Here is a 14,389-nt window from a genome sequence, read left to right as displayed (position 1 = left end):
CAGAGCTATATTATCAAGATGAATTGATCTCAAGAACATAATGTTGAGGGAAAAAATCAGTTTCAGAAGACACATATACCATGAAACCCCTTACATTAAGTTTAGAAACATGCAAAATGTCACCACATATCATTAAAGGATATAAGAATAAAGAAATTAATGGAAAGGATAAACACCACATTTAGAATGGTGGCTAAATTCACCCCTTAGTTTGATACAACCTGTCCTAATTCCTTACCACTCGACCGACACTGCTCTGACAAAGATCACCCAAAACCTCAACGGACAAATCTATTTACCTCTTCTCAGTAATCACACTGAAGCATATGACACAGGTGACAGTCCTTTTTGTTTATAAAAACCCTTGGTTATCTAGATACTATGATCCTCCAGTGTCTCTTCAGCTTCTCTTATTGACTCATTTACCCTTGGCCCTTAAATATGAGTGCCCCTCGCTCATATTTAGTATTTACTAATATTATTTAATATTTACTAGTGGCTCTTTGATTGTCCAGTCTTTCTCTGCACAACTCTCCTACCCATGGATTCCAAATATTTATCTCTAGCCCAGATGTTGCTTCTAAGCTCTTGTCCTGACTTTCTCATTTCTTCCTGGATTTTTCTAATATGTACTCCAAATCTGACATGTCCAAAATCTTTCCATCTGCTGTCTGCTTCCTATATACCTATCTCCTGTTTTCTCACTAGCTTCCCTTCAACTCTTGGCATCTGCCACTTGATGTAGGACTCAACTATGATTCTGTCATAAACTTCTTTGCCTCACGAGTCAAATCTGACACTTGGGTACATCTCCTTTCCCCCAATCCACAGTAATGCAACATGTAACAATATTCTGCCGGGCCATATCCACCTTCTGAAAATATTCCAGAGGGTTTAGCAACTTTCTTAGTTCTTGATAAGTAGAAAATGATTCCCTCTAACAGTGGAGGACTTGCCTTTGACAATGGCAGTTTGGTAGCCAAAGAAAAGTTAATTCCACTGGTATAAGCCATATCCCTAAAAGTTTCTTCCACCCTCGAAATCTACCTCAAATGTTGACAAGCACCTTAGCAAGCTCATAGGGATCTTAGTTCAGCTGAGATTGTATATAAATATCAGTAGAGCCCCTATATTCCTCATTAGCCACACTCAGAGCAAGTAAAAACACAGATGATGGAATTGGTAATTATGAAGAGACTACTATTTACTAAGAATTGCATTAAATGTTTTACGAATATGAGTTCACTTAATTCCCACAACTCTATTGGAGAATATATTCAAATCCTATTTTACAAATGAGGAAATTGAAGCTCTGAAGCTAAGATGGGCAACCCAGAATGTGTATGTAAAACCCTCTAACGCAATTGAGTAAAATTCCTTTAGAGCCCCTAAAAGTCTTTGAATAGGCTGCCAAGTGGGAAAGCCACCAACTTCCTGTGAATCCATCACTGGTGGATCAGAAACCACAAAATCCTTGAGAGACTGAAAGCAGATGAATCAGACCAACATAAGAAAAAATATGCAGGAGAGAACTGATATAAAAAGTTGGCAGCAACTGCAGGAGTACTACAGACTTGAAGGTAGTGGATTCGGAAAACAGAAGGAAGCCCTGGGACAATGGTCAAGGTATCTGGTTGTGGTACAGGAGCAGGAGTAGGACCATAGACTAATAGTCAGTGATATGACAGAAATAAGTCCAAACACACACACGAATATAGAGGGTAAAACTACCTGTTAAAAGAGAACATCATCCCTAAGCAGTTTAATAAAAGAAAAAAAAAATTAAAAAGAGAGACCATCAGATTGGGTATAAATCAATGGATAAATTAATTAATGAAGTCAAGCTACAAAGTTTCTGTAAGATAGGGATGGAAAACATACCAGGTAAGGGCTAACAAAGAGAAAGTAGGTGAAGAAATACTAATTAGACAAAATAGATATAATCCTCTAAGAAGACGTATGTCATGACATTTTATGCAGTTGGCAACATAGCTCCAAAGTATAAACAAAGAAATACAAGGAGAAATGGACAAATTCTTGGTCATACTGTGAGAAAATAACATATTAAGTAAAAAAAAAGAACATGAGGATCTGAATAATACAAGTAACAAGCTCATCTAATAGGTATATATAGAACTATACACCCAAGAGAAAATACACTTTTTAAAAATATAAACAGAATATTAATAAAGACCAAATAAGTATAGGCCAAATTTCAAAAAACACAAATCACATACATTTGTTGAACATAATGCAATACATTAGAAATTGACAATAAAAGGAAAGACAGAAGCACCTTCTAAATAACTTTTAGGTTTGAGAGAAAATGAAAGAGTAAATATCCTATTTAGACATGAACACTAAGAGTACTATTTCTCAAAATTATAAGATTAGATTGAAGTGGTACTTAGAGGAGATGTATAGCTTTAAATATATCTTTTTAGATAAGAACAACTGAAAATAAATGAGACATAGTTATGTATGTGCAAATAAAAGAAAAAAATTGATCTTGAATGTGATTAAGCCTCTAGATCGAATTACCAATTTATAGGAAATAGAGAATAAAAGTGAAACATGTGAAACTATATAGGCATGCAATTGGCAAAATTCACACTATGGGAAATTCTACAAGACAACTTGATTTCTTCAATAAACAAATTCCAGGGACTTGAGGGGTAAAGAGAGATGGAGGAGGTACCTAGAGATTAAAGGACATTTAGGCCTTGGCTGGGTGCAGTGGCTCATGCCTGTAATCCCAGCACTTTGGGAGGTTGAGGTGGGCGAATCACCTGAGATCAGGAGTTCAAGATCAGCCTGGCCAACATGGTGAAACCCCATCTCTACTAAAAATGCAAAAATTAGCTGGACGTGGTGGCGTGTGCCTGTAATCCCAGCTACTTGGGAGGCTGAGGCAGGAAAATCACTTGAATCTGGGAGGCGGAGGCTGCAGTTAGCCAAGATCATGCCACTGCACTCCAGCCTGGGCAACAGAGTGACACTCCGTCTTTAAAAAAAAAAAAAAGACATTTAAAAGTCCTATTGAGCAATAACAATGTGTGGACCTTGTTTGTATCCTGATCCAAATAAATAAAATCTATAAGACAATTAAAAATTTGAACACTGACTAGATATGTAATTTTAAGGCATTAGTATTATTGTTAATTTAATTTTTAGGTGTATATATATATATTTTTTTTCTTTTTTTTTTTTTTAGAGATGGTCCCACTCTATGGCCTAGGCTGGAGTGCAGTGGCTCAATCACAGCTCACCACAGTCTCAAACTCCTGGGCTCCAGCCATCCTCCTGCCTCAGCTAGGACTACAGGTATATGCCACCACACCTGGCTATTTTATTTTTTATTTTTGTAGAGATGGTGGGGTCTCGCTATGTTGCTCAGGCTGCTGTCAAATTCCTGGTCTCAAGCAATCTTCCTGCTTTGACCTCCCAAAGTGCTGAAATTACAGGCATGAGTCACTGAACCTGACCTAGGTGATTATATTTTAAGAGTTCTTAATTTCTACAGATACAAACTGAAAAAAATAAAACAATATGTCCATGATTTGTTTCAAATAATATCAGAGGGAGAAAGTGGGTATTATATAGACAAAACAAGACTGATCATAAATTAGTCATTGCTGAAACTTCATGACAGGTATATTGGGGGAGGCATTCATTATACCATCCTGACCTCTTCTGTATATGCTTGAAAAGCTTTTTTAAAAAGGAGAAGAAAAGAAGTAAACTCAGCTTTCAACTCAAGAAGCAATAAAAAGAACATAAAACAAAATAAAACAACTTAGGAAGAACTCAGTAATAGAGTAATAGTAAAAATTGGAAAAAGGTAGAGTTAATCTGTCAAATGTGATAGAAAAAACAGAGAAGATATATAAACAATTGAAATGAAAGTGAGACATGACTACAGATAAAGAGGAGATTAAAACTATAAAGTAAATCTATTTGCAATATTATATTAATAAATTTGGCAATCAGACAAAATGAATAATTTTCTTTCTTTTTCTTCTTCTTCTTCTTTTTTTTTTTTAGGACAGGGTCTCACTCTGTCACCCAGGCTGGAGTGCTGTGGTGCGATCTTGGCTCACTACAGCCTTGGTCTTCAGGGCTCAATCGATCCTCCACCTCAGTGCCCCGAGTAGCCAGGACTACAGGCATGTGCCACCATGCCTGGCTAATTTTTTATTTTTTGTAGAGACAGGGATCTTACTATATTGCTCAGGCTGGTCTCCAACTCCTGGGCTCAAGCGATCCTCCTACCTAGGCCTCCCAAAATGCTGAGATTATAGGTGTGAGCCTCTGTGCCTGGCCGAAATGAACAATCTTCTAAGAAAATATAAATGACCAGAATTGGCTCAAGATATAGAAAATCAAATCTTCAAGAAACCTTCAGAGATAATTTCCATGTTATATCAACTGTACCAGAGCATACAAAAAAACGTAAAAAACTGGAACTCTCATACACTGCTGGGGTGTAAAATGATACAAACCATGTTAGAGAACTGTTAGGCACTTTCTCATAAAGTTAAACATACGCTTGCCCTCTTCTATTCCTAGGTATTTATCCAAGTGAAATGGAAACATATGTTCACAAAAAGACCTGTATACAAATGTTCAGGGTAGCTTTATTCATAATAGCTAAAAATTTGAGATAACCTAAATTCTCAACAATACGAGAATAGAAAAACAAATAGTGGTATAATCATAGAATTGAATACTACTCAGCAATACAAAGGAAAATCACTAATCAAAGCAAGAACATGAACAAATCTCAAAAAACACTATGTTGAGCAAAAGAATCCAGGCACATACACACACACACACACACACACACACACACACACACACACAACCATTTTGAGATCCCACTGTAATGAAGTCTAAGAACATGCAAAATTAATCTATGGTGACAGAAGTCAGAAAGTGGTTGCTGGAAGTGGAATGGGGGAAGGATGGATTGACTGGAAAGGGGCACAAGGGAAGTTTCTGGAAAGATGGAATTGTTTTATATGATATTTTTGGTGGTAGATATATGAATGTATATAACTAGCAAAACTCAACAAACTAAGCATTTAAGGTATGTGCATTTTACTGTATATAAATTTTTTTTGTTTGCTTTTGAGAAAGAGTCTCACTCTGTCACCCAGCCTGGAGTGCAGTGGCGTGATCTTGGCTCACTGCAACCTCCACCTTGCAGGTTCAAGCAAATCTCGTGCCTCAGCCACCAGAGTAGCTGGGACTACAGGCGTGCGCCACCACGCTCGGCTAATTTTTGGAATGTTAGTAGACACAGGGTTTGCCATGTTGGCCAGACTGGTCTCAAACTCCTGGCCTCAAGTGATCTGCCCTTCTCGACCTCCCCAAGTGTTGGGATTACAGGCATGAGTCACTGTGCCAGGCCAATTGTATATAAATTTTACTTCAAGAAATAACATATTGAAAAATATAACTACATGAGGTGATTGATATGCTAATTAGCTTGACTGTGGTAATCATTTCACAATTTATGCATATATCAAAGTATTGCACTGTCTACTTTAAACATTTACAATTTTTTTTCTCTATTATACCTCAATAAGGCTGAAAAAGAAAAAAAGCTATTGCTCCTTAAGTAGCCAATTTTACATATTCAAAAATAGAAAAAATATGTAAGAAGAAATACACACACAAGGCACAAATGAAAAAGATCAATAAAGTTAAAAAATGAGACTGAGGAAAACATATGCAATATATGTAACTAAGGCTTAATATCCAGAATATATAAACAACTCCTATAAATCAATAAGAAAAATACAACATGAAAGAAGAAAAAATAAGCAAATGGTATGAACAGGCAATTCATAGAAATGGAAAGAGAAATAGCCAATAACATGCAATATTCAAGACAGGCAAGACTAAAAAGGTCAATAATATCCAATATTGTCAGTAGTATAGAGAAACATCATCATATTTTGTAGGTAGAGTGGATAAAGAGGCAGACATTTTGGTGTGCAATATTTAATAGTATTTACTCAAACATGTATACCCTTCAATCTAGCAATTCCTCTTTCAGGTACATAACAGAGAATACTCTCACATGTTTATCATGTACAAGGCTATCTAGTGAGGCATCAATTTCCAATAGCCAGAAATTGGAAAACTGAAATGTCAACCAAAATAGGAATAAACAAGGTAGACTGTATACCGTGGAATCCTATGTAACAGTTTTTTAAATGAAGTAGACTTATATACATGGGATACAAAAAAGATCTCAGGCCTGGCGTGGTGGCTCACGCCTGTAATCCTAGCACTTTGGGAGGTCGAGGCAGGCAGATTGCTTGAGCTCAGGAGTTCGAGACCAGCCTGGGCAACAAGGTGAAACCCCATCTCTACTAAAATACAAAAAATTAGTCATGCATGGCAGCATGTGCCTGTAGTCCCACCTACTTAGGAGGCTGAGGCAGGAGAATTGCTTGAACCCAGGAGGCGGAGGTTGCAGTGAGCCGAGATCGTGCCACTGTACTCCAGCCTGGGTGACAGAGCAAGACTCCATCTCTTAAAACAAAACAAAACAAAAAATCTAAGTTGTATCACGAAGAGATAAAAGCAAGTTGAAAAACAATATGTGTAGCATGATGACATTTATCTTTAAAAACACAGCAACACCAATAAAAAATATATGTGTACGTGAAAAAAATCTTGAATGATACCCACCAGTCAGATGAAAGTGTTCACCTCTGGATTAGGACTGGGTGGTAAATCAAGGTAGATTTTATCTTCATCTGTATTGTTTGTATTTTTATATGAGAATCTATTCATGTATTACTTGTATAGTTAAAAGGAAATAAATAAATTAGGCAATGCCAAAATATTTAAAGGTATATAAAAACTATATTACTATATGCACACATACACATATGCACAGAAAAACATCTGGTAAAGATAAACACCAAACTTAATAATCATGGTTAAACAAAAGCCTAGCCAAGAGCTTAAAAGGTCTGGGAAATGAGGTATCCACAGGAGGGAGTGGGGATTAAAAAGTTCAGATATATTTCTGAAGGTCTAGAAAGTTGTCTGAATGTATAGGGCTGTCTACATGCTCAGGAAAGACCTAAAAAGCCATAAATTTTGCATCTCTGGCTGACTTTGAGACTCTGTTCAAGCAGCGAAGGCTAAGGCAGAGTTGTAAAAGTGCCTGAGTGTTGAAGGCATATGCCCAAACACAGACACAAAACTCTTGGCAAATGGTGGAAGATTTATAGGTTCAAGGCATTTAAGTAACTGAGACCAGTCATCAAGTAACCACTAAATTAACAGAGAAGACACTTCTGTGATGGCAAACTACAGGGAATCCAGTTTACAGAATCAGTCCAGGAAAGTCACTAAACAAACAAAAACAAGTGAGATTTATCCTAGGAATACAAGGTTGGTTTAACATTCAAAAATCAATTAATGCAGTATACCATATCAATAGACTAAAGAACAAAAATAATGTGATCATGTGATCACATCAATAGATGACAAAAAAGCATTTGACAAATACCCATTCATGATAAAAACACTTAACAAACTAGGTGTACAAGGGAACTTCCTCAACCTGGTAGGGCACCTATGAAGAACAAAGACTGAATGCTTTTCCCTTAAGATCAGGAACAAAATAACAACATTCATTCTCACCACTTTTATTCACCATTATACTGGCGCTTCTAGTCAGGACAAGCAGGCAAGAAAAAGAAGTAAAGGCATCCAGACTAGAAAGAAAGAAGTAAAAGTATCTCTATTCACAGGTGACATGATCTTGTACACAGAAATCCTAAAGCATCTATTTAAAAAGCTATTAGAACTAATAAGTTCTGCAAGTTTGCAGATACAAGATCTACAAAACTCAATAAACAAATTGAAAATGAAATTAAGAAAACAATTGCATTTACAATAGCATTGGAAAGGATAAAATACTTAGGAATAAATTTAACAAAAGAAGTGTAAAACTTATACTCTGAAAATTAAAAAAAAAATTATCAAAAAATATTAAAAAAGAATTAAATAAAAAGAAAGATACTCCAAGCACAGTCGCTCATGCGTATAAACCAGCACTTTGGGAGGTAAAGGCAGGAAGATCGCTTGAGGCCAGGCATTCAAGACCAGCCTGGGCAAGAAAGTGAGACCCGTCTCTACAAAAAAAAATTAAAAATCAACCAAGAGTGGTGGTACATGCCTATAGTCCCAGCTACTTGGGAGGCTGAGGTAGGAAGATTGCTTGAGCCTGGGAGGTTTAGGCTGCAGCCATTGCTTTCCAACCTGGGAAACAGAGCAAGATCCTGTCTCTAAAAAAAAAAAAAAAAAAAGAGGCCGGGCACGGTGGCTCATGCCTGTAATCCCAGCACTTTGGAAGGCCAAGGCGGGTGGATCACTTGAGGTTAGGAGTTTGAGACCAGCCTGGCCAACATGGTGAAGTCCCGTCTCTACTAAAAATACAAAAATCAGCCAGGCGTGCTGGCATGTGCCTGTAGTCTCAGCTACTTACTTGGGAGGCTAAGGCAGGAGAATAGCTTGAACCTGGGAAGCAGAGGTTGCAGTGAGCCGAGATCACACCACTGCACTCCAGCCTGGGCAACAGAGTGAGATTGTCTCAAAAAATAAAATAAAGTACAGATAAAAATAAAAAATTTGAAAAAATTTGAAAAAGAAAAAGAAAGACATCTGATGTTCATACACTGAAAGACTTAATATTGTTAAGATGGCAATACTTCCCAAGTGGATCTACAGATTCAGCGAAATCTCTATAAAATCCCAGCTGGCTTTTTTGCAGAAATTGACAAGTTGAACCTAATGTTCATATGGAAATGAAAGGGGCCCAGAATAGCCAATACAATCTTGAACAAGAATGAAGTTGGAGGACTCACACTTCCCAATTTCAAAACTTACCACAAAGCTACAGTAATGAAGACATAAGGCGTAAGGCATATAGATCAAAGGAATAGAGACCAGTTGCTTCTTGACAAGTATGCCAAGACAATTCAATGGGGGAAAGGATAGTCTTTTCAACAAACGATGCTGGGATAACTCATATACAGATGTAAAAGAAACTGGACCACCCTTCACATCATATGCAAAAATTAACTTAAAATGGGTCAAAGCCTAAATGTGATATGAAAGGACATTCTTCCAAAAGATATATAACATGAAATGATGTTCAACATCATTAGCCATCAGTGAAATATAAATAAAAACCACAATGAGATACCACTTCGTACCCACTAGGATAGCTATAATTAAAAAGGCATAATAACAAGCAAATCTGATGGCACCCAGGAGTTTGAAAAATAAATAAGTAACAAGTGAAAGTGTGGAGATACTGGAACCCTTATATATTGCTGGTGAGAACATAAAATGATGTCGTTGCTTTGAAAAACAGTGTGATGGTAGTTCTTCAAAAGGTTAAACATGGAGTGACCATATGATCCAGCAATTCCACTCATAGGTATACACTCAAGAGAAATGAAAACTTGTCTACAGAAAAACATACACAAATGTTCATAGCAGCATTATTCATAATAACCCAAAATGAAAACAACCCAAATGTCCATCAAGGGATGAATGGATAAATAAAAACATGGTATTTCCATACAATGGAAGATTGTTTGGCAATAAAACAGAATTAAGTACTGATACATGCTACAATATAGATGAACTTTGACATTATGCTATGTGAAAGAAGCCAGTCACAAAAGACCACATATTGTATAATTCCATTTATATGAAATGCCCAGAATAGGCAAATCTGCAGAGACAGAGGATTGGTTATTGCCTAGGATGAGAGGTGAGGAACATATATTGAGGGGAAATAAGGAGTGAATGCTAATGGGTATGGATTTCTTTTTGAGGTGATGAAAATATTCTAAAATTTATTGCAGTGATGGTTATACAACTCCTTGTGAATATACTAAAAATCAGTGAAATGTATACTTTAAAAGGGTGAGTGTTATGGTATGTTAATTATATAATTATATCTTTTATTCTTTTAAAAAAAAAGTTAAACAGAGTTACCATATGACCTAGCAATTCCATTCCTAGGTATATACCCAAGATAAATGAAAACCTTTGTCCACGTGAAAATTTACACACAGAAGTTCATAACAGAGAAAATTGGATATGACTGATGAATGAACAACCAAAATGTGGCATATCCATACAATGGAATATTGTTCAGCAATAGAAAGAAATGAGGCCGGGTATGGTGGCTCACACCTGTAATCCCAGCACTTTGGGAGGCTGAGGTGGGTGGATCACTTGAGGTCAGGAGTTCAAGACCAGCCTGGCCAACATGGTGAATGAAACCCCATCTCTACTAAAAAATACAAAAATTAGCCAGGCATGGTGGCACATGCTTGTAACCCCAGCTATGGGAGGCTGAGGCAGTAGAACTGCCTGAACCTGGAAGGTGGAGGTTGCAGTGAGCCAAGATCATGCCACTGCACTCCAGCCTGGGCAACAGAGTGAGACTCTCTCGCTCCCAAACAAAAAAAAAAAAAAAAAAAAAGGAATGAAGTACTGATATATGATGCAACATGGATGAACCTTGAAAATCTTAGGCTAAGCCAGTCACAAAAGACAATATATTGTATGATTACATTTATATGAAATGTAAACTAGTTCAACCATTGTGGAAGTCAGTGTGGCAATTCCTCAGGGATCTAGAACTAGAAATACCATTTGACCCAGCCATCCCATTACTGGGTATATACCCAAAGGACTATAAATCATGCTGCTATAAAGACACATGCACACATATGTTTATTGCAGCATTATTCACAATAGCAAAGACTTGGAACCAACCCAAATGTCCAACAATGATAGACTGGATTAAGAAAATGTGGCACATATACACCATGGAATACTATGCAGCCATAAAAAATGATGAGTTCATGTCCTTTGTAGGGACATGGATGAAATTGGAAATCATCATTCTCAGCAAACTATCGCAAGGACAAAAAACCAAACACCACATGTTCTCACTCATAGGTGGGAATTGCACAATGAGAACACATGGACACAGGAAGGGGAACATCACACTCTGCGGACTGTTGTGGGGTGGGGGGAGTGGGGAGGGATAGCATTAGGAGATATACCTAATGCTAAATAACGAGTTAATGGGTGCAGCACACCAACATGGCACATGTATACATATGTAACTAACCTGCACATTGTGCACATGTACCCTAAAACTTAAAGTATAATAATAATAATACTAATAAAATAAAATAAAAAAATAAAAAAAAAAAGAAATGTAAGTTAAGTGGTTGCCTAGGGCCAGGGAAAGGGGTGGGAATGGGGAGTGACTGCTAATGAATATGGGGCTTCTCCTTGGGATGATAAAATGTTCTAAAATTAGATTATGATGATGATTGTACAACTCTGTGAATATACTAAAATCCACTGATATGTACAGTTTAAATAGGTAATGTTATAGTACGTAAATTATATCTCAATAAAGCTGTTAAATAAAACAACATGGAACTGAACACCTAAAAGAAGATAAAGAAAGCATTACAGCCTTTAAAAATAGTCTTAGGAAAGCTAAATCTCAAGTGCAAACATAGAACAAAAAGGGTACTTTGAATGACACTCAGAACAAAAAGCTGAATGAGGAAGAAACAGGTCTGCACTCAGTGCCAACAGTATAATAATGATAAATGACAGAAATAAAATTCCTCAATTAATATTTTTCCTTCTGCCTTCTCAGTTCCCAAGAGAGAAATGAAGCCCAATATGAGTAAAGAGGTAGTAAGTGTAAACCCAACTGCTTTAATAAGAGTTCAAATATCTTGGACCAGATGAATTATAGCTAAGGGAACATAGAGTAATTTCAAACGAGACTGCTGAAGCTATGTCAACGATCTTTGACGAATCACAGAGAAAGACATTCTAGAAGACTGGGCAGATGCAATTTCAATTTTCAAAACAGGGATAAAAGTTAATTCCATAAATTACCAAACAGTGGGTTTGATATAAGTCTAGAGTGGATTATTAGAGGGACAGCATGCAAGAACCTAGAAAACAGAAGAATAAGCACTAGAAGCCAACCTTGAATTCACCAAGAAAAAGCACTTTAGGCTAAAATCTCTTATTTCTTTTTTGTATTGTTACTAAGCTGGTAGCTATGAGAAATACAGTAGATATGGTGTATCTGGATTTAGCAAGGCATCTGATGAACTATTTTATGATATCCTTAAGAACAAAATTGAGATATAGAGCTGGATGTTAATTTTTGTTAGAGAGATTAATAATCACTTCAAGATCATTACCAAGGCATGCAGATTACCAGGTCACTATAATGTTAGAAGAAAGTTTCTAATAGCCTACATCACAGGGTTCTTCTAGCCTTAGGAATTTCATCACTTTTCAAATTCAACAACTTGAATGAAGGCATGGAAATTGTGCTGAGGTTTATATGTGACAACATCTGGAAGGGATGGTGAATACTTAAAATGACAGAATCAGGATACTGATTTTAATTATAAATAGTTGGGGTAAAACAAAACAAAACAAAACTAAAACTAAAACTTGCCTGGACCAGATGAAATCAAACCAAGGGCCAGATCCAAATCTCATACCTGAATTAGAGAATGAGAGCAAGGGAAAGAAACAATTTTTCGCTATTTCTGAACTCAGCCTCAAATCTGAATCGTAGCTACTGTTAGAATGTGATCTCAAATCCCAGTCGAAAACACCAACAATACCAACAAGAGTACTAGAAGTTTTTAATCTACAACTGTGACCTTAATTACTCTCTTACCCTCTTTTAGACGATCCCCTTCAGCCTTGGTTTTCTTCTGTCTTTCTGATCCAGCGAGGTCTACAAGATGCAGCTTGGAGCGAAAGCTGCTATTCCTGTGATAATGAAAGGAAGACACAGTGAGAATGGTACACAAGCTTGAGAGTAGCTGAATATCAAAGCTGACCTGTCAGCTCTCATTTTCTTTCAAGTCAGTCAAAATGGCTCCATTAGTCACTCGTGCTCACAATACTGATGTCTGATGATTTGTCAAATCAATTGAAGAAGCGGCCTAATGTTTAACCTTAATAGAACTAATACTAAAAATCTTGACTCTTTAAATTGTAACTTACTTGTCACTTTTCTTTCTTTGCTCTAAGGAGATTGTAAAGATGGCATGAGATCGGGACGACTGGGAGTTCATAGCCGTGGAGGCCACAGTCCTAGAGTTGTTGCCCTGCTCCAAACAGGAAACAGTATCCAAGGCAACCAAAACAGTCTTCTCAGTGAGTCCCACAATCTAATTGCAAGAAAGAGAAAATTCCCTTATGATTTATACTTCAAATGCTTGGTCAGAAATATAGGGATTGGTGGTTTAAAAAAATGCCTTGATAGTCTAGTAGAACCTCAAATAGAACAGTCATGGTGATAAGAACTGCTTTAACTGGCAACTCTGTGAAGATAGCTGGAAACTAAGGTCTCCAATCTTCCTTAGGAACTTCAGAAACAAGCGTGCCAGCCAATACTGGAGCTAGAAAAGATCTCAAGATTTTAGGGTAGCAATGGCTACGTGCCTTCCAAGAAACCCCAAGTGAAGTTAATTCTGGTCCCAAGGAGAGCAAGTACAACACAAACAGCGATGGCATTTCTCTTTGTTACTTTCACCCCTATCTGACCCCATGCTCCTCTCTGTACCTCTGATTCATTTTAAACCTCATTTTCACTAGAGGAAATAGCATGGTACAGTTTCCACTGGATTAGGAAGCCAGGAAAACAGGACCCCAGGCTTAGTACTATATTTACCTTGGAGAACTTATACAAGTTGAATCTCTTGGAGCCTCTGAGGTGATTGGACTAGATGCTTATGAAGTCTTTTCTAGCTCCAATATGCTATAATTTTATTACTTCATAGCTCCCAAACTTACTTCTGTGGCCCTAATTTCTAGTCTTTTATTTCTAATGATCTACCTTACCACTTACACTTTGAAATCAGTCAATTATAAACCAAATTCATCTTCCTCCCACAAACACTAATTCTCTCTACTATAATACTTCTCCATTTCTATTAATCTTGTCTCATATTCTCAAAAACTCACATCACCTTCAACTTCTCCCACTCCTCCATATCCCATCTATCACCAACTACTAGTCATTCTCCTTTTGAATCCATCACTTCCTTTTCCTTTACACATCTACTTGCCTAGTTCAGGCCCATATTACTTCACACCTAAAAAATAAGCAACAGTTTCCCCAACTGGTCTTCCTCATCCTAGTCTTTCTCCTTTTCAATACATTTCTGTTTGGTTTTCCTAAAATGTCACCAACCTACTAAGCCCTGTGCTAGATAACGAAGATACAAAGAGATTTCAAAGTACTCCCCTGACCTCCAGGTTAGGGTGA

General features: G+C 37.0%; 1 protein-coding gene across 2 annotated transcripts in view; it reads right to left on the bottom strand.

Annotated features, from left to right (window-relative positions):
• KIF4A (kinesin family member 4A) overlaps positions 1-14,389 on the bottom strand; it is a 130,230-nt gene that overhangs the window by 105,061 nt on the left and 10,780 nt on the right. For both annotated transcript variants that reach the window (XM_003820154.4, XM_055106221.1), the window contains exons 6-7: positions 13,123-13,289; positions 12,791-12,885 (exon numbers count right to left, since the gene is read on the bottom strand). In XM_003820154.4, coding sequence (XP_003820202.1) covers positions 12,791-12,885; positions 13,123-13,289 — 262 coding nt within the window. The remainder of the gene's footprint in view (positions 1-12,790; positions 12,886-13,122; positions 13,290-14,389) is intronic.

This window comes from Pan paniscus, chromosome X, assembly GCF_029289425.2.
Source record: "Pan paniscus chromosome X, NHGRI_mPanPan1-v2.0_pri, whole genome shotgun sequence".
NCBI lineage: Eukaryota > Metazoa > Chordata > Mammalia > Primates > Hominidae > Pan > Pan paniscus.
The sequence above is the reverse complement of the archived record's forward strand: the minus strand, read 5'-3'. Positions and strand labels throughout refer to the sequence as shown.